The sequence below is a fragment of the Talpa occidentalis genome, unplaced genomic scaffold (assembly GCF_014898055.3).
Source record: "Talpa occidentalis isolate TD23 unplaced genomic scaffold, MPIMG_talOcc4v2.1 talOcc4.11, whole genome shotgun sequence".
Classification (NCBI taxonomy): Eukaryota; Metazoa; Chordata; class Mammalia; order Eulipotyphla; family Talpidae; genus Talpa; species Talpa occidentalis.
In genome coordinates this window covers 92,860,824-92,884,746 of record NW_023601104.1, presented here as the reverse complement: position 1 = coordinate 92,884,746, position 23,923 = coordinate 92,860,824, and the positions used below count along the sequence as shown (strand labels likewise).

The 23,923-nt window shown below is 41.8% G+C and overlaps 1 protein-coding gene across 2 annotated transcripts; it reads right to left on the bottom strand.

The window, feature by feature from the left end:
- Nucleotides 1-1,808: 1,808 nt before the first annotated feature.
- Nucleotides 1,809-22,915, bottom strand: ENTPD5 (ectonucleoside triphosphate diphosphohydrolase 5 (inactive)). 2 transcript variants are annotated; one of them, XM_037503869.2, is made up of 13 exons: nucleotides 22,626-22,876; nucleotides 21,932-22,011; nucleotides 20,468-20,611; nucleotides 17,591-17,666; nucleotides 17,318-17,353; nucleotides 16,892-16,980; nucleotides 16,508-16,587; nucleotides 15,552-15,613; nucleotides 14,504-14,605; nucleotides 13,352-13,492; nucleotides 12,573-12,629; nucleotides 11,864-11,979; nucleotides 1,809-2,599 (listed from the first exon to the last, which is right to left on the bottom strand). In XM_037503869.2, the coding sequence occupies exons 1-13, from the start codon at nucleotides 22,840-22,842 to the stop codon at nucleotides 2,483-2,485; spliced, it is 1,317 nt and encodes a 438-aa protein (XP_037359766.1). In that variant the 5' UTR covers nucleotides 22,843-22,876; the 3' UTR covers nucleotides 1,809-2,482. The 2 variants fall into 2 exon arrangements, with proteins under 2 accessions (XP_037359766.1, XP_037359767.1); XM_037503870.1 differs by lacking the exon at nucleotides 1,809-2,599 and adding an exon at nucleotides 9,572-9,704 and having other exon boundaries at nucleotides 22,626-22,915.
- Nucleotides 22,916-23,923: the final 1,008 nt, after the last annotated feature.

The window sequence follows — 23,923 nt, the reverse complement described above, 5'->3', positions numbered from 1 at the left end:
GTTTGTTTGTTTTTGTTTATACATGCACTGGGTACAGTCAGAAGTGCGGGAGGGTGAGAGAATTCACCAGAGCCAGAGCGGGTAGCAGAGCAGGCAGAAGGACCGAAGTACACTGCTGAGGGGAGCAGCGGGCGGCAGGAGAGGTCTGCGCGCCATGTGGGACCCTCCTCCGGTGGCCGGGGAGCAGCCGGGGATCGAACCGGCGCCGCAGAGGCTGCGCGCAGTTTCGCAACCCAGCGCTCAACCGCTGCGCCACCGGGGAGGCCCAATGTGGTTTTGTTTATACCCAGACTCCTTTTCTTCTTTTGGTAAAATTCTTTTCTAAAAAAATAACCCTGGGCCTCCCTGGTGGCGCAGCGGATGAGCGCTGGGTTGCAAAGCTGCCCGCAGCCTCTGCAGCGCCAGTTCGATCCCTGGCTGCTCCCCGGCCACCGGAGGAGGGTCCCACATGGCGCGCAGACCTCTCCTGCCATGCCTGCTGCTCCCCTCAGCAGTGTACTTCGGTCCTTCTGCCTGCTCTGCTCCCCGCTCTGGCTCTGGTGAATTCTCTCACCCTCCCGTGCTTCTGACTGTACCCAGTGCTTATATAAATAAATAAATAAATCTTAAAAAAAATACAACATGTGTTTAGGTATGAGTTATCCAGCTCTTACAATGTCTTGAAGTGAAAAATGTGAGGCTGAGTTGTTCATTAGCTAAAGTTATGAGTCTGAGAGCAGCAAATTCAGGCTCTCAATTTAGCTGTGCAGAGTATGAGGGAGGAAAATCGAGCAGTTCTTAAAAGTGTGCAGGACCAGCTACAGGCTGCCCTCCAAAAATTGGATGTGGGGGAGCAATGTTCCCCCTGTGCAGACTCCTGAGACTTCACAGCCTCCACTGCCCTCTGGGGAGGAAACTAAATGGCGTCGCCTCCCCACACTAGACGGGGCACCCACTTTGGCAGGAAGGGTCACCCTGAGGCAGGACAGTTTCCTCTCCCACAGATGCTGATGGGTGGCTTAAATGAACATGGGCAACCTGCTGGCTACTTTCAGTCACACCATCCCTTTAGCACCGCGGACCCCCTAAATTGGAGGAGCTCTGTGCCCTCACGCCGGCAGGCTCCTAAGAGGATGATGAACTTGTTTGCCTCTATCTTCCTCTCCCACTGCCCTAACTGGGCAGACATACAGTCCATGCTACAAACTTTGCTGACTCTGGACGAGCAGAGAATGGTACTCAGGAGAGCCAGGGAGGAGGCTGACCGTCTCCACCAACAGGACGGAGAATCCGCAGAGCCAGAGATGGTTGTCCCAGGGGTAGATCCCGAGTGGGACCCCAACAATGGGGGAATGGTGATGTTAGAACTGTATAAAAAATGTTTACTGGTAGAATTGCAGCACGGAATCCCCAAACAAAAAAATTTTAACAAAATATTACAACTTGAACAGGTAGCTAACAAGGATCCATCACAGTTCCTTGAAAGAGTTATTCAGACGTATACCAACCACACAGACATAAACCCAGATGCCCCGGAAAATACTCATGTGATCACTATGGCGTTCATTACGCATAGTGCCCCGGACTGAAAGGATTGGCGCGGTAAAGAAAAAGCAAGCCAGGGTCTCCCAGGTGGCGCAGGGGGTTAAGCACTGCACTATGGGACAACCCGCAGCCTCTGCAGTATGAGTTGGATACCCAGCTGGCCAGGGAGCTACCCACATGACCAGCAGACCTCTCCTGTCTCGCCTGCTGCTCCCCTCAGCAGTGTATTTCAGTCAGTCTGCCTGTTCTGTTCCCCACTCTGTCTCTGGTGAATCCTCTCACCCCCGCATCTCTGGCCTGTACCCTGGCTCTGGTATGCATAAATAAATCAATCTTTTAAAATAAAGAAAAAGAAAAAGAAAAGGAAAGCCAGGCTAAGTTTCTCACAGGCAAGAAATTTATTGTGTTCACAGGCAGGCAAGGTTTGCCTACCCCCTGGGGTGTCGGAGAAGTCGCACCCATTGGGGGATAAGGGCAAGCTTTTATAGGGCAGGGTCTGGCCTTGGAGGGAGGTGGAGAATGAGGAGTTGAAGTTGCTTTTCAAAGAAGTTTTTTCTCTCAGAACTGGTTGTTCTTTCAACTCTGCTTATCAGGGCCCGTGCAAACCGGGCAGAGCTGGCTCCTAGGATACAGGTGGCAGCAGTTTCAAGTACTCCCCTCTGAAGCCCATCTCTGCCCTGGCCTCGACCTTACACAGACATATGGAAAAAGTTAGCAAAGGTGGACGGCATCGCAGAGATGAGTCCATCCCAGGTAGTGGACTTGGCATTCCAGGTTTATAATAATAGAGGATAGGAGACCAAGACCTGCGACAGTTTTCATACAAAGAGAGCACAGGACAGGGCTTCAGGAAAACAGTAACAGACTGAGGCGTGACCCCAGGAGATGGGAACCCCTAGGGAGGAGTCAGTGTGCTCCCTGCAGGGAAGAGGGACATTGGGAGTACAGCTGTCCCAGACTACAGGGGCGCAGCAGATGACATAATGACAGACGGCAGGACAGAAGACTGAGGACACCAGGACATGACGATTCCCACAGGGGTCACTGGACGGAAGACAGACGGAGCACACGGAACCTGAGACCAAGGAGAGAGGACAGGAGACACATGGTAGCCCAGCGTCGAGGCTCAGATGAGGACAGGAGGGAAGACGGACCAAATACAAGGAACCAAGATCCCAGTACAGAGGAAGGGAGACAAATGATAGTGCATGGAGAAGGTTCAGATGAACAATAGGGAGCCCAAGGGCTCCACTAGATCTAAAAAACCCCAGAAGGAACTGACCCAGAGACAAAGTCCCATTGGTCTTGTGAACCCATCGAGGGCTTGAGATACTTATATAAGAAAAAGACCGAAACTTGAATATTACTGACTTCCAGTTACTGTTGCAGGGATACCCCAGGATTCACTTTTCTGAAGAAACCCTGAGGTGACTGACATGCTCTGACCAATCTTTCCTCTCAAAGTTCAGGAGACGTGACATAAGATCCAGAGTCACGCATGTGCTGGCAGTATTGTTTTACACAGAAAGGCTTTCGATCTTGATTTTGGTATTTTCCTTTTAACTTCATTTTGGCCTATGAGTGAAATTGCAGCTGTATAAGATCCCACACGTGATACATGGTAACTAAAGAGCTTTGTGTCTAGATGTTGAATGTCTGTATGTCCTTTCCTTGTGTCCTTGTCTTGGCCTCTAGTGGTTGACAAATTGGCATACATGGTGCCTACAGACATTGAAAAAAAATTAAAGGTTATGATTTGTCAACATTCTAATACTGAACTAAGCCGGTGCCTTCATAGAGATCGAATATTGTAGCTGCTGCTGTTCTTCTGATGTTTATGGCAAAGCTTCCCAGAAATCTAAATTCAAATAAAAAAATTTGGTAGTCTATCATTTGGTTGATAGAAGGAAATTTTGTTGATAGAAGGAACCTCAGTAGAGCTCCTGAGACACTCCACAAAGTTTCTCCCTTTCCTCCTGGGAAAGGCACCAGATGAGTTTGTCCTATTTGGCTTACCCAGGAGAGTAAAACTAGAAGGGAAGCCTTGTCACTTGGGAAAAAGGGTAACACTTTGACATGTACAGAAATGTTCACATTGATTTTCTAGAACGTGTATACAACCTCTCAATACCTGATATGTAAATTGTCAATGGTGATTGTCGCCTTGTCATATTGTATACTTGAATGGTTTGATACCTATAGAAATTATTTCTGGAGAAAACAGGGCAAAGAGGCCTCAACAGATTCCTATTGGTGGAACTGTTAAGAGTAAAAATTTCCTACAAAGGACTGAATAGACCTGGAAATATACCTGATTTTTACTAACTTTTCTTTGACATAATCCTGGTAATTTTTTTTTTAATTTTGTTCTGAATCAACAACATGTTCTTGTTTTGAGTGACCAGGATCTGCCGTGGTGCTGCATTTTTTTTTCCAGCAAAGCTAACTTAACTTGTGTTTGCATTTTCTCTCCCCTTGATACCAACACAGCATAAAAATAGTGGTAGTAATTTTTACTACCTATCTCAGCATCTATTTTTGCATAACTTCCATAGGGATTTTGTCTGCTTAAAACAAAACCAAATGGACATAAGTTTTATTGTGTGGTTTTGAGTGGTGTTCTTCCAGGAAGTTGAAACAGAGCTGAACCAAGAAGAGAACTTTCTACTTTGTTTGTAGAGTTCCAGAGACCTCCAGGAAGGTGAGGAAGCTCACCTCCATTGGCAGGACTGGACAACCCGGCAAACAAAAAAGCCCTGGTACCCTTGAGAAGAGAAAAGCCCAGGTGGAGTCTGATGAGACCAACTTTGATCTTGAAGCCTACATGGACTGGATGTCAAGAGTTCGCTCTGATCCTATATGGAGTATTCCAACAAAGCCAGCTAAAATTGCTGTTTAGTTATTCTGCCCTGTGATTTTATGATAAAATAGGTAATATGGTTTAAAAGTAGATTTAGTTTGCAAACTTTTGCTATGCTATTGAAATGATTTGGGATCAAGGTTCAGAGAACTTGTTTTCACATACATTGAACCAATTTTAAGATTTTTTTCCCCTATGATTTGATATCTTTGCTGTTTTGTTTTAGCTAATGCCTACAGATTTATTTTTTTTGTCTTGGACTGATAAATTATTTTCCAGGAATGGAGGACTTTTGCTTCCCACAATGGACAATACCTGGAGAGACTGGTTTGCTTTCCAACGGGAACCCTGAGAAAAATATTCATCTAAGACTGTACCCCAGCATCCATACATTTGATCTTCATCACCATGTAAATGGTGGCAAAAAGTGAAAGGGGGGAATTATTAGGGGGAAAGGATGTCCTGAGCAAATTCCATACAGGCTTTGTGGATGCTACCCCCACTCCATCAAGACACTGGGAACTACAAATCCCATGATCCCCAAAGGGAAGTTGCAAGGACCTAAGGGCACAGTTAAGCAGCCATTTCTCTGTTTGTAAATAAAACCAGCCATGTTAGTGGGGTCGGGGCTCACTTGGCTCGTGCTCTTGGCCAGGCAAGTTTGGTCTCAGCAAGTCACTTGGGATTCCAGGTCCGCGGAATGGGTAGGACGCATTTAAGAATTTATCTCCCTCTTTATTCCCTGAGTTGTACATTTCCTCATTTCCCTTCCCCTTGTAAATAAACCTTTGTTAACCTTTTGTGTGTGACTGCAGTTTAAGTCCTCTTTAAGCATGCAGGTGAAGACCCACAATCAGGCAACCTGTTTTAGAGCGTGGTTTGCCCTGTAATATTATGATTTCTTTTTCCACCATGTAGAAATGTAAATGACCATCTGTACACAAATAGGCAGCAGGTGAGATCTGGAGGACAAGCTCATTTCCTGACTTCTGCTATAGGATATAAACTTCAAAATATATTTCAGAAAATATTCATCATCTAGTGTTCAAACTCTCTCCTCACCTCTGTCCATAAACACAGAAACACTGATGGAAATAAGTGGGAACCAACCACTCTGATCTCTCAACCTCAGGCTGAAAATCCACAGAATTCCTTGGCTCATATTTAAAAAGCTGTTCCAGTTCTCACTCAGGTCCCTGGCAACTTGGAAGGGATTTGCCTCCATTCTTTATCGTCCTGTCAAGGCAATGGCTCCCTGCATGGTTCTTAGCCACGTTTGGAGAATCTGCTGGTGCTCACTTATTCCATATCCCACAGAGGAGATCAGTAACTAAGACCTGGAGTAGGAAGCAAGTTTGACAATCCCCTGCTCAGACCACTGAGAAATGGGAGGTCTGCTTTTATTTAAATCAGTTAAGAAGGAGAAAGTAAAATTTTTTTTTTACTTTTTTTAAACTAAAACTAGCACCAAGTTCTAAAAGTAAAAAATCCCAATGAGTTATGACTGAAATATCCTTCTCTACTCAAATCCTGATGATTATATTATTTTCCCTGTATATTATGCTATCTTGTCATCTTGCATAACTCTACTTTTTAGTGTAGTGCTTCTCTTGCTCTTTTATTTAACAATGCTCAGCATAATCTCTTTATTATTATTTTTTTATTTAAAAAAATTTTTACATCATTGTTCATCACTGTTCACAGCTGAAGGCACAGCATCAGGTGAACACAGGGCAGACACAGCACCCAGTGTGAGCAATAGTCCCTGTGTTGAGGTGCTCCCCTCCCCTGCTCTGTTTCTCAGAGAACTACAGTGGGAAAAGCACAGGTCAGCAAGTACAAGTCTCTGGTGCCACCTAGTGACCAGAGCAAAATCACCAACCAGCTGATTCCTTGCTGGAACTGAGTAAATATGGAGGGAGTGAACTCTCAGGGGCAGCGCCCAGCATCACAGCCACAGCATCAACATCCTGGTGGAGTTTTGGCCTAACAGTGCTGGTCTTGGTCTGATAAATAATTTCCAATGCCCCTGAAGGAGCACCCCAAATAGATGCCCACCAGCACCAGTGGCACAACATCCCAATGCATAGAACTAATCAGAAATCAAAGGCAGGGAGAAGGAAAAATACAAATGACCAAGCAAGCCTGCAGGGGAAGGACACACCACAAAAAGAAAATCAGTCACCAGAGCTCAACAATGACATGGAAGAACTTCTCTGCCTGTCAGATAGAGAATTTAGAATCATCATGATTAAAAAGTGTAAGAGGGCCTCCCTGGTGGCGCAAGGGGTTAAGATGCAACCTATGAAGCTCTCCGTAACCACTGCAGCATGAGTTTGATCCCCAACCGGCCAGGTAGCAACCCACATGGCGCAGCAGACCTCTCCTGACTCACCTGCTGCTCCCCTCAGCAGTGTACTTTGGTCAACCTGCCTGTTCTGTTCCCCACTCAGTCTCTGGGGAATCCACTCACCCTCCACACATCCAGCCTATACCCCAGCTCTTGTATGCATAAATATAAATAAATCTTTTAAAAAAAGTGTAATGATGAGAAAATAATCAGTGAAAATGAGACCTTAAGAAAGGAAATAAAAAGAAGAGGAGACTAAAAGATTACTGAGGAGACAGAGCGCTCTGTGAAAAGCACTGAAAACAGTATCAAGGAAATGGAAGAATGGATCAGTACTCTCGAAGATGCAGAAATAAAAAGAACCAAAAGAGAAAAGGAGAGAGTGCAAAGGAAGAAGAATGAGGACACCCTTAGACAATTATCAGACTCCATGAAGAGAGGAAATGTAAGAGTTATAGGCATTCCAGAAGGCAAGGAGAGAGACAAAGGATCTGAGAAATTATTCAAGGAGATAATTGAAGAAAACTTCCCAAGCATGAAAAAGGAGATGAATATAAACATATAAGAAGTGAGAAGAGGGCCTCCCCAGTGGTGCAGTGGTTGAGTGCTGGGCTGCAAAGCTGCCTGCAGCCTCTGCAGCGCCCGTTTGATCCCTGGCTTTGGGGCGAGGGTCCCACTTGGCACGCAGTCCTTTCCTGCCGCCCGCTGCTCCCCTTAGCAGTGTATTTTGTCGGTCTGCCTACTCTGTTCCCCGCTCTGGCTCTGGTGAATCCTCTCACCCTCCCATGCTTCTGACTACCCAGTGCTTGTATAAATAAATAATCTTTAAAACAAACAAACAAACAAAAACAACGAAGAGGGGAGGCAACTTTAAAAAAAAAAAAAGAAGTGAGAAGAACTCCTGATTACCACAAGCTTCAGATATGGTGGTGGTAAGAGACATGTCAAGCTGGAGGAGTCTTGTGTGAAAAAAGCCCACCTCTTGAGAAAAAACTTGGTTTCCACTAGAGGAAATGGTCTTTCCATAATCACGTGGAACAATGTTTTATGATGACAGGTTCTAGCAGCCCACTTTTCAGACAAAAATAGTAAGGGGTGTAGAAGCCATGTGGGATGCCAAAGAAGAGATCATAAAGAACTTGGCTGAACTTTTCTTCAAATGATTGAAAGGCTGTGGTAGGAGGGATTAGAACAGAACTAAAGCTTCTGAGAAGACAGGTACATTTCAGCTCAAATAAGGAGGGATTTTTTTGCTACCAGTGCAGTGAGCTGTCTGAAAACATGCCTAAAGAGAAGCTGAATGATAGCAGAAATGTTAAGGGAATTATGCAGCGGATAGAAGACTGGGTTATATCTTTGAGCCATTTCCAACTCTAAAGATTTCTATTTCATTAGTACTAGCATTTACTGAGGAAGACTACAGGTTTAAAGGCAACCTAACTATAAAAAAGGATGAAAGTCTTGAATTCCACATTGAATTTAAGAAGACAACTAAAATTTGGGGAATGAGGACAGAAATTTGCCTTACTGCACATATCAGATGTTAAGTATTTATTGACTCAATGGCAGTAACTAAAATATAAGGTTCCCCAGGAATGGGTGTGAGGGCCAAATATATTTAATTTTCTGTGTGAGCTGAAAGTCTATAGAGAAAAGTTTCCTGGAAAGAAGCTAGAGGTACAGAGCCAATGCAAAGGAGCCAGACCACAGGAAGGTCTTTCAGGTCCAAGAGCACTCAGGTGGGTAGAGGAGAGGCAGATGAGGATCATGTGGGACAGTACAAGATAATGAAATTTAGGGAAAATAATTCACAAAATCAAGAGCTCAAAAAAGAAAATCCACTCTAATGATGTGGGCCAAAATGGCCAACCCAATCAATTGTTAGGTAGCATAGAAAGGCTGTTGGAAACATTGGAACAAAACAGAGAGAGGATATTATTTAAAATAAGCAGGGGCTGGGGCAGGAAGAAATACTGCTACAAACAGAATAAAGGGGCAAACTGACAGGGACAGTGACCAAAGTCCAGATCAGAAATACAAAGTCCAGATTATAAATACAAAGAAAACAAGTTTAGGATGACATAGTTACTAAAAACACACTAGCCAAGAGAAGGTACTGGCACTGAAGACATTCCTGTAAGGCTGGATGTGTTGGTTAATCCCGGGGTTGACTGACAAAAAGTTGATTAAAAGGTGCTTTGTATGAGGAAGCCACACCTTCCCAAATGTCCCTCCAGACTAGATGGCTGGGATCTGGGAAGTCAGAAGATGTTCTCTATCCTGCTAAAATTTAGGATTACTTGCTGGCTACAGCAAGCACAAAGCAGGATCACACAATTTTCAGATAATGGTATCTTTTGCTCCCCTTGAATTAGACATGAAAGGAAAAAAACAGATGTTTGGGTTTTTTCTTTCAGTAGAGGTGGGTAGAGATAAGGATGGAACACGGTAGTGTGTAGGGAGGGGAAAATACTAGTACTGATAGGTCATGGGATTACAATCAGCTCATTTTAGCATGTAAGAGGAAAATTAAAAATGTTCAAATGAGGCACTCAAAGGGTTGAAAAGATATTTTCTTTGGTTCCCAGGGATCCACCCTGGGCTCTCCAGAGTTAAGTTCCAAAGCTATTCCTTCCAGCTCTGACACACAGGAATCTCAAAGATTTAGACTCTGGTACAAGCTGTGCACACAGAGTTACTAGGTAACATTCACATTAGATGTGTAAAATTAATTAAACCTGGATCTCTAGATTTGAGGGCAAAGCCAAAGCTCCTTCCTCCTGATGAAGACAGCTGCTGGGCTTCAGTCTGGGTTGTCCCCAAACCAGCTCAGAATATGACTGAGTCCTCTCTCCTTAAAAAGGTTGTTGGCAAATATAGTCCTCAGAGGGAGATGCCCAGAGACTGCAGCAGGTGGAAGGTGGCCCCCAAGGCCCAACCTGTCTCTATGTTGTTCACTTTCTTTGTAAGCTGTTGGGGAGAAGGAAAAAAAAAAGTCTTCACATTTTTGTTCAGTTGTCAACTCCAGCAAGCATGACACAGACGGAGAATATCAGCAAAAATCATCCCAATGGCTAAACCAAAGCAGAACTGAGAAGCCAGACTTGGGGTACATCCCTTACTTCTCTCTTTAACAGGTTCCCTCCTTCCATGGCCAGTTGCTCCTGGACCTACCATTTTGATCCTGAATTTTCTGGGCCAGGAAGTGGTTCCATATAGGCCTTCTAGCAAGGATTTTCTAGAGAGACAGTCTTCTTTCCCTAATCCTGAACTTTATGTAAGATCCTTGTTTTCTGAATCACCAAGTTCTGATAAGGCAACTTACACCAAGGTGTTACTAGATGGAGTAGCAAGGGCATGATCAGGAGTTGGGACTAGATTTAGGGGTAGGAAAGAATACATTAAACTTCTCAGCTCATACTCTGCATCCTCTTAAATGCTAATATCTAATAACCAACCAATGCACTTAAGGCCAGGTTATGCCTCTATTAGTTCATGATCTTGAATAAAAGTTTAGACCCATTTCCTCACCTATAACAAGAGAATTAGTGTTTATCAAATTATTTTCTTTAGAATTGTACAGGTTCTAAGAGTGTTTTAAAGGAGAAAAGGAAGCCACATAGCTAAGGAGTTCAGGCTTCCAATCTCTACTTCAACCAGGTACCTCCATTTTTATCAGTTTTACTGGCATTCAGCATAAGTTTTTGTTGGATAAAAATGCCATCATCACCACCACACACAAAAGTTTGAAAACAAATGTACTGGTTTGTCTTCTTCCAGTAGAAAGTTCTTAGGACGCACTAATTCTTTGTTCACCTGATGAAATCTAGTCTAGTCACTGTGACAAATACTGGGAAGAACAGCATGTAAATCATTATCTTAAGGTTTAGTCCAAAACACCTAAGTCAAATTGGTGTCTCCCCCATCCCATGAAATGCTATTCCTCTGTCCTCAGGAGTAGGGATATAAGGACCAAAATGAAGTGATCTCTAGGACAGGAGACTATCTACCCCTGATTTAAATTTTGTTGCCAATGAAATCATAAAGACTAAGAGATGGCAGCACAGGAAATGGCAGAATATAGTCCTTTAATGCCTTGGCTATTGTTTATGCTTAGGTAAAGGAAACAGGCAACTGAATGTATATTGCGGGCTTAGGATGACCTTTTTTATCCACAAATCTATCCCCAACCAGTATGAAATGCCTATGCTAATAATAAAACCAATATTAATTAATAAATTACTATGTGCCAGTTGTGGTGCTTTACATGTAATATCTTAGTTTTCATAACAATTCTATGAAATAGATACTGTAAAGATCTCTGGGGTCTGGATGAGGAGCCTAAAAGTTAGTAAATCTCTAAGGACACATAGCTAGTAAGCTTACAGGGTCAGAACCTGAACCCAGATCTGATGAACAACGGAGCCATGGTGTAAACACTATGCTAGTCTGACTCTACTGGCCAGTGACTCTTATATGTTAAGCACTTTAAATGCCAATATTGACAGATAAAATATTTTAAATTGAAATATCTTAGTACATAAAGTTTATGAAATCTGTATGACATAAGAAACAAAGCAATACCAATGCATTTGTAACTGAGGAAACAAGAAGGAGAAGTGGCACAAGGAAGGTGGGGGTGGCAGCTTCAGAGACAAAATAGTTACTTGACCATATAATTCAAAGTCACCTTGTGCCATAGCTATAATTTTGTCACAACTCTTCTAATAGACAGGATGCTATTTGAAAGCAAAATTACAACTTAATCACCACCGTAACTATAATGTACAATTGCACAATTATGGTAGAGAAGACAAGAAAATAAATGGGTTGGATGAAACTTGTACAATATGCTTAGAATAGGTAAGTTACTACAGATCAAGTTGAGCTCACAATTCACCCAAACAAATGAAGATAGGAAGACAAAAGGCAACCCAAGATTCAAAAGGCATTAACTATATGAGGCACACATAAAATACATATACCATACCACACACTGCCTCATCCAAAGCCCAAGTGAAAATACCTCCTAATTCTACCTTTTGCAACTCTGATTTAACAAATTCTTAACCTTCTTCCCACCTCCATATAAGAAGACTGTTATGTAGCTCTGGTGCCTGCTCGCTTACCTGTAAAACAGTGCTGTCTGCAAAGCCAAAGCCATCCTTCAGTAAGGCTGTGATGTAACTGAGGTCCATGCACAGGAAAGGACTGCCCGAGGTGAAGTTCTCCAAGTTATCACATACTGAAGGTGACAGAGAGTGAAGCTGGAATTCAAGTTTGCAGCCAACTGAGAGGTATATGATTTTCTCTAAATTTAGAAAAAGCATAGAATTCTCCACTTCTCAGATGCCTGAGAGTCTTGAGGCTATACCTGTACACAGATAGCTTCTCTATAAGATTAAGAACTTGCACATTTCTTATGTTACAGCTTATCTACTCAAACGTACCTGGGTCCCAGTTTGCTAAATTTCTATGACTATTGTGAGGCTTAATTCTAAATATTTTATATACTATTAATACTAACAAAGAAATACCAGTTAACCGTATTTTGGGATCACTGAAGCTTCAGTGGCTATTTCCCATATATTTTGGTGTCCAGTGTTTCATTAACATGAATGATACTATTTCAATTTTTTTAAAAAACGAAGAAATGTAGAAACAAGAAAAGGTTTTCACCATTTCCCCAAAGTCTCTTGTATCCCCATGTTTTTCCATACGACTTAGTGCTTTAACTTCCTGGCCAAGACAGGAAGCCAGCCTTCTGAGAGGCTTTCAGTTGACTGAAGCACTGGAGGTGGGGCACACTCACCTTCAGGGGCCGCTACTGATACTTACCTTCCCTTGCTTTTCTTTCAAAATCTTCAACTTTTAAAACACCCCCCTTTTCATAATCTGGAATGAAAGAAAATAGTCAAAGTATTTATGAAAATGAACCTGTCCTGATAATTATAATAATGAAAAATTTGAAATAAAATTTCCAATATTAGAGAATATGTTAAGACATTTCCATATAAAATAATTTTTGCAATCTATTTTCTTTACTTATAGTCTATTTTATGTTATGTATATTTAACCACAATAAAAAAATTTTCCTGCATGAAAACACATTAGGAACAAGGGAATTAGTTTATATCTCAGGCTATGAGATCATGTATATTCATACTTACAGGTAAACAAAAACATTACTATTGTGATAAGAAAAGTTTTAAAAGGGGAGAAGGACACCTTTTGGAGTGATATGTTCATTATCTTGATTTTGGTGATAGTTTCATGGGTATATACATATTTTAAATCTTAGCAAATTACACACTTTACATATGTGCATTTTATGTGTTATACCGCAATAAAATTTTTTTAAGAGTTCATGTATATGTGTTTTTTTCCTTTTTTAATTTTTTGCTTTGTTTTGTTTTTCACATGTATTTGTTTACGCCATCTTCCAACTCCATAAAACTATGAGTTATACTGATGCTTCCATCTGAGTGACTACCATCACTCGACCATCAGCCCGGAGAAGAGTAAGGTGATCACCTCCTTAAGCATTTCAAACACCCCGTCTCCCAACACAGCCTTGCCCAGTTTTTTTCCTGGGCTGACACCTGGAGTGAACTTACCAATCAAGTCTGTGTCAGCAGCTCGATCATAATAGTAAGAGAAAGCATAAAAGGAGCTCCTCCTGATCTCCTCTGGCTGGTGTAGTTTGCCTTGGACCACCCTCAGCACTTCAGCATAGCAAGGCTCAAAGCCCACCTCCCCTGCCAGGAGACAACGATACATAGGGGCAAGGTGAGAAAAACAACAGGGGAAGCAACCACTCTCTGAGAAAATTGCTGGAGTTGAAGGGAAAAAGCAAGAGGATCAAGGAAATCAGAAGGCTGAGGCTTAGGACAAAGGGCTTATAAAGATGAGCAAAATTCTGTAGTCTCATGGTTCTGGAGCAAAGGTATCTACTTCTCCAAGGCACCCCACCCTTCCCTAATCTGTGCTCATCAAAACAGTGACAGCTGGGCCTCCCTGGTGGCCTAGTGTTTAAGCCTCAGTGCTATCACCACTACCACTGCTAAGGCCTGATCCCTGGCCAGGGAGCTAACCCACACATGGTGTAGCAGACCTGTCCTGTCTCACCCACTGCTCCCCTTAGCAGTGTATTTTAATAAATTCAGCTGTTCTGCTCCCCGCTCCGTCTCTGGTGAATCCTCTCACCCCTTCCTCCCACACCTCTGGCCTATACCCCAGTTCTTCTACGCAAAAAATTAAAAAAAAAAAAAGTCACAGCTGACCTTGAGCTGCTGCCTAGCATTATGTTTCATGGTATTTATAAGAAGTATCCAGAAAAGTCAATTGCTTCCTTCCTTCACTGGAGAAAATAAAGCTTTTTCTTTGCTTTTAAGGTCTAAACCTTTTATAATACCTAAGATGAATTATGCTTCCTACTGTCTTAACTTTAAGTATTACTACAATTTAAGTAGCCAAATATTAACTGAAGCTGAAGCAGTTTCACCCTGCTGCGTGCAGAGACCATTAGTGCACTAGAACCAGAGTAAGAATAGGTTTCTAATGGATCTACAACACTTGTTTGAGAAAGAGCAGGATAGAGTGACCTCTGTCTTGTTTACTGTCCTTCATTCCCTGGAAGTATACCAAGAAATATTTGGAATGAGTTTCTGCAGCATGACAAGAGAACATGACAAGCTACTCTTAGCTCTGAGACTTGAGACTTCTACTGTAAAGATAATCTCAACCAGTGGGAAAAAAAAATCACTTGCCTTCTTGGTTGCCACCATACTGGTATTTCACACCCCCAAAGATCCACTCTGCTTCCAACCATCTTGGCAGGCAGGCACTTCGGAAAGTGAGTCCATCAATCCCTGAAAGAAACCAAGTAAGAGGGAAAGAATGTGAGAGAGAAGGTGGAAAGAAAGCAAGAAACCAGTGTAGTTGAAAGGAATCAGTAAGGTAGTTTATTAAAATCATATGAAAATAGTTATACAACTACTTCCTATGACATGAATTCTTAACTCAGGGCTCATAAAAGGGGGTTGCTGAAGTCCCTGAAATTACAGGCAAATTTGTATGCATATGTGCGTTTGGTGGAGGATTTCATGGTTTTCATCACATCCAAAACCTACAATGGAGTAAGTTCCCTCCTTTCTTAAAAAAGGGGAGAGATACTATTCTACTTTCCGCATTAGTGTGAATCTTAAAGGATATACACATGAAGATGTTTTGTAAATTGGGAAATGCTAAATAGTCATCATCACAATAATAGCTTACTATTTGCCAGGCACCATACAAAGTGTATTAAATGCAAAATCCCTCTAAAGATGAAAAAAGGAGTGCAGAAAAGTTAGCTAACTTGCCCTGAATCACAAAATTGGGGCTGATTTCAGTTCTGCCTGACTGTAAAAGCCGAACTCTCAATCCTTCTAACGCCTATGCAGTATGGGTTTGCTCAGTTATTCCACTTTGTGAGGGGAATCTTTCTTCCTGAATTCCCACAAAAAGCTAAGGGTTTGGGCTCCTGTCAAATTCACTCTTTGAGCTTTGAATTTCTGTAGACATTTCAGCCTCCTGGCCACAGATTGTTCTACCTATATAAATAGTGGTTCTAGAAATCACTAATAAAGTATACCAAAACACCTGAACTCATAGAGTAGAAAAGGAATTTGATATCACTATGCCCATTATACAACATATGCTTCCTAATTCAGCATAACCCTTTCTTCCCCAGAATCACTGCCAATGGAGGGAAAAGGAAGCTGAACATTGGATCACTTTCACCACACCCCACCCAGAACAGGCCCCCAGACAAACCTTCTGTTTCCAGGGCTCCCAGGGTTGCTAGTCTTGCAGCTTTCAATCCAAATCCCAAGTAACTGTAAAATACAGGATTAACTAATTTTGTGCTGGTCCTAAAGTTCTATAGCCTAAAGCTACCTCTTTCAAAAGTAACATGGCTTTTCCATCTCCTTCTAGAGGGAAGAAAACTTTGTTTTCTGTGACCTATTCCTCTGTCTTGGTAATTTCTACCCAGCTTAGCTCAAGACCATTCAGTAAGAACTTTTCAGAGCTATGACTTAAAGGCCAGAGACAGTGACACAAGGGTCACACCCTGGGAACCATCCCCAGTAAAACTCTCATTATTTTAGCCACCAGCTCCACTGTGATCAAATTTTGGATTGGAGGTTCAATAGCTGAAAGCCCACTCAAAGGAGTGGACAGGGTGTTTTGGTTAAACCTTCTCTGAATATCCTCTCTCTAGAGAGAACTTCTGATTCTTTTTTTTTAAGATTTATTTATTTATTTATACAAGCACTGGGTACAGTCAGAAGCACGGGAGGGTGAGCGAATTCACCAGAGCCAGAGCGAGGAGCAGAGCAGGCAGAAGGACCGAAGTACACTGCTGAGGGAAGCAGCGGGCGGCAGGAGAGGTCTGCACGCCATGTGGGACCCTCCTCCGGTGGTTGGGGAGCAGCCGGGGATCGAACTGGTGCTACAGAGGCTGCGGGCAGCTTTGCAACCCAGCACTCAACTGCTGCGCCACCGGGGAGGCTCTCTGATTCTTTAAGTTAGATACTTGAGGCCAAGAATGGAGAAGTCTCTTGGGACACTTGGGTTTTGACAAGTGGTTTGGGTTTAAGTGAATAGGACTTTTCAGTTGGCAGGCTTTTTGTAAGGCTGGTCATATGCAGTAATAGATGTGAGAATACTGTGAAGTTTAGAGAATCATACAGTATGAAATATTATTCCTTCCTGTCCCCCTTCCTCACCTATGTGTGTAGAGCTTATAAGTACTGTTAAACATCTCAAAGGAAGTGAGGTAGTCCCTCGGGGTTTGTTCCAGGGTTTTCTGCAAATCAGAAAAAGCAAAAAGACTATTTAGAATCTGCAATTATCTGAAGATGCTATCACCACCATTCCTGTCTCTCCCCAAAAAATCAGAGATGAAGGAGTCAGACTAAACCGCTAATCTCACAAGGTTTAAGGAATCAAAATGCCTGGCCAGTAAGTGGGCAAGGCAAAGTTCACTCAGTAATTAACTAACTATACTAACTATGGTAAAGCTTCTACCTGGAAATGGGACATCACTTTCTTAGCATCATGATATGCCTACTGAGTAGGTGGCTCACCAAACTGTCAAGTAAATGACTCACCTCAAACTGGGGCAGGAACGTGATTTGGGTGGAGGCCCCCCCCAGGTCCAGGGTCCCCACAGTCTCCTGGCTGTGACCATGTAGCTGACCTGTGAATGAGAGCCAGCTCTGAACATCTGCTTCCTACATAGCCCAATGCTCCTGTCTGCAGAGAGATCCTGCTCTTAATACACATTGGAGGAATTTCATGAATATTTCACAGCTCCGTGGCCCCACAGGCTGTAGGTGAATGCTAACCTAGAAGGACTCTTGTTGCAGCTGAAGCCTTGAAGGCAGATTAAAAACATTAACTTCCTGTCTTCTTTTTCCTTGTCCTTTTTTTTTTTTTAAAGAAAGGACAACACAGGAAAAAAGAAAGGTATTTTTGCTCTCTGACCCTGTACAAAACCCAGTTAAGGTCTTCAGATAAACTTGAGAATGTATTACCTGTCAGAAAATTCACAGTAATCCAAGCTAATATGCCTGAAAAAGAGAAAGACAAAGATTACATCCCAGGGCATTTTCCTTGCCCCATCTTATGTTTCTCTCCACATTCATGTCTCCCCATTCTTCCACTTCCTGCTATTCCATTCCTCCTTGCTTGTTGGTTTCTCCTTAGTTTCTTTTTCCTCAGCAATGCCATCCCTACTGCCAGCTCCTTTAATCAGATCTTTAAGCCTGGCTCTTTCTCCCTAGAACATGTATCATTAGCTCTCCCACCTTCATAGGATCCATCCATGATGCCAACACTGTCATCTGGTACCAGGAAAGGTGACTTCATGAAGACCTCTTTTACCTAGAGAGAAATGAAAAAAAATCTCAATTCCCTAAGGCAATAAAAGAGATTTTCATGTTTTGGCTGTACCTTACAAGGCTTAGAAAACTATTCTCTTTCTTTCTTTTTTTTTTTTTTAAGATTTACTTATTTATATATACAAGAACTGGGGTACAGGCTAGAGGTGCCAGGGGTGAGAGGATTCATCAGAGACAGAGTGGGGAGCAGAACAGGCAGATCTACTGAAACACACTGCTGAGGGGAGCAGCAGGCGAGACAGGAGAGGTCTGCTGCACCATGTGGGTCAGCTCCCTGGCTGGGGATCGAACTCAAGCTGCAGTAGCTGCTGATAGTTTTGTAGTGCTGAGACTTAACCCCTTGTGCCACCAGGAAGGCCCTATCTTCATTTTCTTCAGACAAAATTTTATGATCATATTTTCCCTAAGAAGCTATAGAAGAATCAGGCAAGCCCTTACTGGTTTCTTGCAAAAAACAAAACAGAGGAAGCCTTTGATTTTAAAACAAATTTCAACTAAACCATCTCAATTTACAGGTGAACAGAGGCATACATTTGATTCTGCCAACAACTGGTAAATTCTACGGGGACATCATTGAAGTTGGGAAAATCCTTTCCTACTCCATTTTTTAGATGAGCAAATAAAGATAGTAAAGAAGAGTTGAGCCTGGGTGGTTCCTGATGATACAGAAACATTTTTGCTGCTCACCCATCAAATTCTACAGGTCTCTGCCACCCTTCCTGGTAAAGGAGATCTTATCCAAGGCTAGAGTATACTGCTATCAGACCCTGTCAGATTTGGCTCATGGCTGGGATCACAATAGTGCAGACAGACCTCAGATGTAGGTTTATTAATTCCATTTTAGGAAGTGGAAATGAAGCTCTCACACAAATACTCTTGACTCTTCGTAGATATAGGTAAATGATATGTTATGTGTTATTTTTATGATTATGGGGTTGGGAGTCTAGGATAGGAGAAATTATAGACTACCTGCTTTTCTCACTTCTAATGAGATAAAACACTTCATGCAATGAACTATGGACCCTGTTTCAATCAGGAAAAGCCAGTTATATGAGCTATAAATAAGCTTTCAAGGAGAAGACAGATAAGCAAACAGGAATAAACACAGAAGAGAGCTTCTGCTCTTGCCTTCCCCTCTCCTGCCCACAGTTCAGTCTCAACACAGCAGAGCAGTGCTTTTGAAACAGACATCAGATCCTGTCTCTCCTTAGCTCAAAACTCTCCAGTGGCTTCCTTCTTAGAGACAAACCCAAAGTCCTTACACTGGCCCTACATGATAAACTCTCTCCCTCACACCTCTCTGACCTCACCTTCTACTTCCCCCTTCCATTATTCATTCCCTGCTAGTCACATGGACCTTCTGGATACTGTTCCTTGAACATACCAAGCACATTCCTGCTTTTGGCCTTTGGACCTGCTGTTTCTTTAGCCTGAGACATTCTTCCCATAAATGCCTTGTATAGCTTGCTTCTTCATTTCCCTCAGATGTCTGATCAAATGTGTCTTATCAATGAGGTCTCCTCTGTCTACCCTATTTGAAATAGTACCACCAGCACGCCCTACATAAAAACATAACATGAAACTGTATGCTTCCATTTACATAAAATATAAGTATAAGTAAAACTAAAATATAATGACAGAAAGCAGATCAACAGTTGCCTTGTTTCAGGAGTGAAGGAAACTAAGTGCAAAAGGGTTAAGGGAAATGTCTATAATTTGTCAACATTCACTTAAGTGTACACTTAAGCAAATTCTTTCCCAGAATTGCCAGAAAGGAATGCAGCCCTGCTAGCACCCTAAGTTTGGTCTTGTGAGATCCTAGTAAGAGAATCAGATTGTACCTTACTGTGCTCAGACATTTTTTTAAGCATTCATTATGGAGAAGAACAGGGGTATAGGCTAGAGGTGCGGAGGGTAAGAAGATTCACCAGACACAGAGTGGGGAGCAGAACAGGTGAATTGACTGAAATACACTGGCAAGGGGAGCAGCAAGCGAGACAGGAGAGGTCTGCTGCGTCATGTGGGTTAGCTCCCTGGCTGGTGATTGAACTCAGGCTGTAGCGGTGACAGTGCTGAGACTTAATCCCTAGGTCACCAGGGAGGCCCCACTGTGCTCAGACTTCTGACTGTGAAATAATAAGAGTGTTCTTTAAAGAAAAAAAATACATTTAATGATATGTAAGTGATACCTCAATTGTCGATAAAAACAATTTTCTATGATTCTTCTTTAACATGTTAAGGAAATTAAGAATACCATGGACACGTAGTACTTTAAACTTTTTAGAAAAAGCTCTATAAGTCCAAGGGTAATATTTAAAAATGCAAATAACAAGCTACAAGAGCCCATGGTCACCATAGTGCTTGCATAATGGTGGAATACTAAAGGTAATAGTAACACTCCAGAGGGTAAAAAAGAGTAGAGATGGGGCCTTCCTGGTGGCACAAGGGGTTAAGCACAGCACTATGAAGCAATCCGCAGTCTCTGCAACACAAGTTAGATCCCCGGCCAGCCAGGAAGCAACCCACACAGCGCAGCAGACCTCTCCTGACTCGCCTGCTGCTCCCCTCAGCAGTATATTCCAGTCAGTCTGCCTGTTCTGTTCCCTGCTCTGTCCCTGGTGAATCCTTTCACCCCCTGCATCTCTGGCCTGTACCCCAGCTCTTGTATGAAAAAATAAATAAATCTTTTTTAAAAAGTTTTATCTTTATATAAAAAAAAGAGTAGAGATAATATTCATAGAGAGAAAAAGAATTATTCAAGATGCAGAAGATTTCAAAAGTTACCTCAAAAAGTAGAGCCTGGGCTTTCTGTTCTGGCAGTAAGCGCAGGCCTGCTGTTGCCTTCAGAACCACTGGGGTCCTTTTCCAGTGACTTCGGGGGATTGAATCTTTGGCCACCTCTAAGAGTCCTTGAACAGTCTCAGCACCCTTCAAAAAAGATGACCCACTCATTCAGTGAACACTCCAATTAGTGGCACAGGTCTATTCCCTCAATATGCTCTAAGAGAGTAACAGGAAAGTACAGCAGAGAGGGCTCTGTAGAGGTGGAAATCTAGAGATGTAGCCTTCACTAAAGAAAGATAACCCACTTCATTTTTAATAAAAATGATTCTTTTATACTGTAGTCATTGATTGCTGTATTCTCATTTAAATTTTCTTTAAGCCAGAAGATGGGAATAGTAAAGGAAACAATTTGGATTAGAAGTTTGCCTGTGACTTAACATAGGTCACTTGAACATACTGGGGCTTGGCTCCTTCAGCTATGAAGTGAGAGATATGCTTTATACCACAAAATTATCATGTACAGTAGATGAGGCACACTGTATGCAGCTGCCACATGAATACTAGCTGTAAGAGGACAGAACAAATCAGGTTCATTTCTGTATCATTAGCACCTACCTACCCACAGTAGATGCTCAATTTATAATAAAATAAAAACCATTATTTCAAATCCAGTTTCCCTGAATAAACATATATTCTAACAATACACTGTCTCAATCATAATTAGTAGCAAGCACAACACAATCATCTCTAAATGTCAAATCAATTTCTGATAATGTAGTTGCTTTCAACAGCTTTCAGTTTTCTGGCACATTTACCATTTCACAATAGTGAGTTAAGAAAATAAACATGCTCTCAGTTCAAGTTCAAGTCATTTTTAACATCAAGTTTTCATTTGGCTAATTATTATCCTTGTGACTTTGAATATCTTTATATCTGCTAACAAAGTTCAATATACTGCATTACTTTATTTCAGCATGCCCTCTCACACACTGGGTGTTTCATGTTGTTGGTAGCCACATGTGAAGTACAGTCACAACAAAACTTTACATTTATCCTCTACCACCAAAGATTTTATGATGGTCTCCTGCCTAATTTCTAGAGTATAGGCATGGTTCTATCCTATTGGTATTTCACTTGGTTGATAGTCCCTTAATTGCCATGTTTATACCTCATACCCTATAGAATTTCTAATCTTCTACATCTACATAAATCAAGACAGTTGATGGCTTCCATTCAAAGTTTTAAATAGTAAATACACACACACACACAAAATGGTGTTATCCCTCTATGGCCATAATCTATTTTCTCTTTTCCTTCCACCCAAACCCTAGTGAGCACAGGGTATGCAATTACTGTTATGCAGGAGATTAGCTAAGGAGAGCAAACTGAGAAATATTTAACAGCAGTAATGCGGTAAAGTTATCAAGGCATCGAAATCTAAACATCTAATTGTAAGAAACTTACCTGCTTAGGTTGATCTACAAAAGCAGAAAGTCCTGGCTTCACAGAATCAAAAATTTCCCCTTCCAGAATTGGAAGCTGTCCTATTTTGCCATACAAAAAAACAGAATAGAGAAAGCTGATTACTAAAAATTAGGCTTCTTCAGATACTGGTCTCTGCATTGTAAGACCTACTATTGACAGAGTAACCTGCTATTCCAAGTAATTCCACTTGTGAGGAATGGCTGGCAGGAGTACTGGACAGGGGGACAGAGGATGACATTGCATTTCTCTTGTGGACACTAATTCCTACTTCTTTCCTTAGGATCGACATGTAATGAGATAACAGAACACTGCAAATTCAAAGTTAATCTTTAGGATTCCCTCATCTCCTCACCAAGGTGATCCTTCTCCCAGCAGTCCCACTATTTTGGACCCTGAAATATTAACCATCCTCAAGGGAGAGGAAAGATCATGACAACCATAATTCTTGGACACATGAGTTTCAGACTAAAGCCAGATCAGATCTCTCTCAATTTCACACTGAAGTAAAGCATATGTATTCAGTTATAGTCCAGAACGTTCTCTGAAGAAAAACATTCACTAGCTACATGATTCTGTAATTCAAATCACACACTCAGTATATCTGTTTATGGAAGGCGATCTGAAGTATGGATTTATAGACTGGTCTATGGATTTATAGACCAGTTGAACTTACCTGGTATTTTTTGCACAAATGTGTAAACGTGAATTCTTGTGCCAGTGCTCCCTGCATCAAACATAATTCCATATAATGTGCTGTCACTGACATTGATGGGGCACATGGAAGACAGGAAGACACCTTCAAACCAAGTCTGTTGGTCTCTGTAGAAGATAGTGGTACAAACGCAGGATGCCACCAGCATGAAGAAGACTACCCCCCACGAAGTGGCCATTCTTTTCCCAAGATGTATGAGTGGTGAGTCTAGGCTTTTGTTGCAGAAGCAGTGCTGCTCACACACCTGCAATGGCTTATATGACAAAGATACACAAAGTCAGACCAACCAGGTTTTTTGTTTATCTCTGTAAAAGAAGAAAAACAACCATATGAAAGTCCCACCCCTTCCCCCAAAGTGCTCCTTCTCTATTTCTAATAACCAGCACAACAAGCTAGACCAGGGCGACATAGACTCTTAGTACCTTTTCTGAAGGGTATCTGGTTGCAAAAGGAAACTGGGGTTTGAAACATATATTCCCATGTTCCTTTGCCACCTTGCTCCTATTGTTGAGTCTAATTTTCTTCTTTCCATTTTGACAATTTTTGTCTTTAGATAATACAGTTAACACTCTCGCCCTGTTGTGGTTTTTTAATCACAGGCTTAAGAATATTTAAACTCATTATATTTGCTTTATTGTAAGAACTTATAAATTTGACTAACAGGTAAGAAACTTCAATTTCCAAATCAGAATTATAAAGTTACACAGAAGTTACAAAGTCCCTACTACTGCAGTGTTTACCGCAATCAAAAATCAGGCCACTAGACTATCACCTGTGACCAACAACATTGTCAGTGGCTTCACATAGAATCATATTTTAACTAAATAAGTCAGCTTAATTTAAAACATTTATAAAGAACATTATGGTTTTTAAAAGCACCATCACAGACTTTAGGCCATGTTATCTTCCTAAGAACATAGGGCAGAGAAGTAAAAAAGATGGAGAGGTTTGATGACTTCCTGAAAGTCATGAAACAGAAGTGAAATCCTGATCAGTTATCAGTCTCCATTCTTCCAACCCCTCTCTTTTTTTCCCCAATTGCAAAATGTTTTCTTTATGGCAGGTTATTGCCTGTATTTCTTGATGTGTCCAAGGCAAAGACAAAAAACCTTTAAGGGCTTAGGATTATTTGCTTTGGATTTGTGTATTATGCTGGATAGATTACATGGAACAGCGTGGAGTGAGTGCAAAGTCTAGGGTCAGTCTAGAATCAGCCTTGAATAGTGTTCAGAGTAATCTAACTTTACCTTTTAGTACCT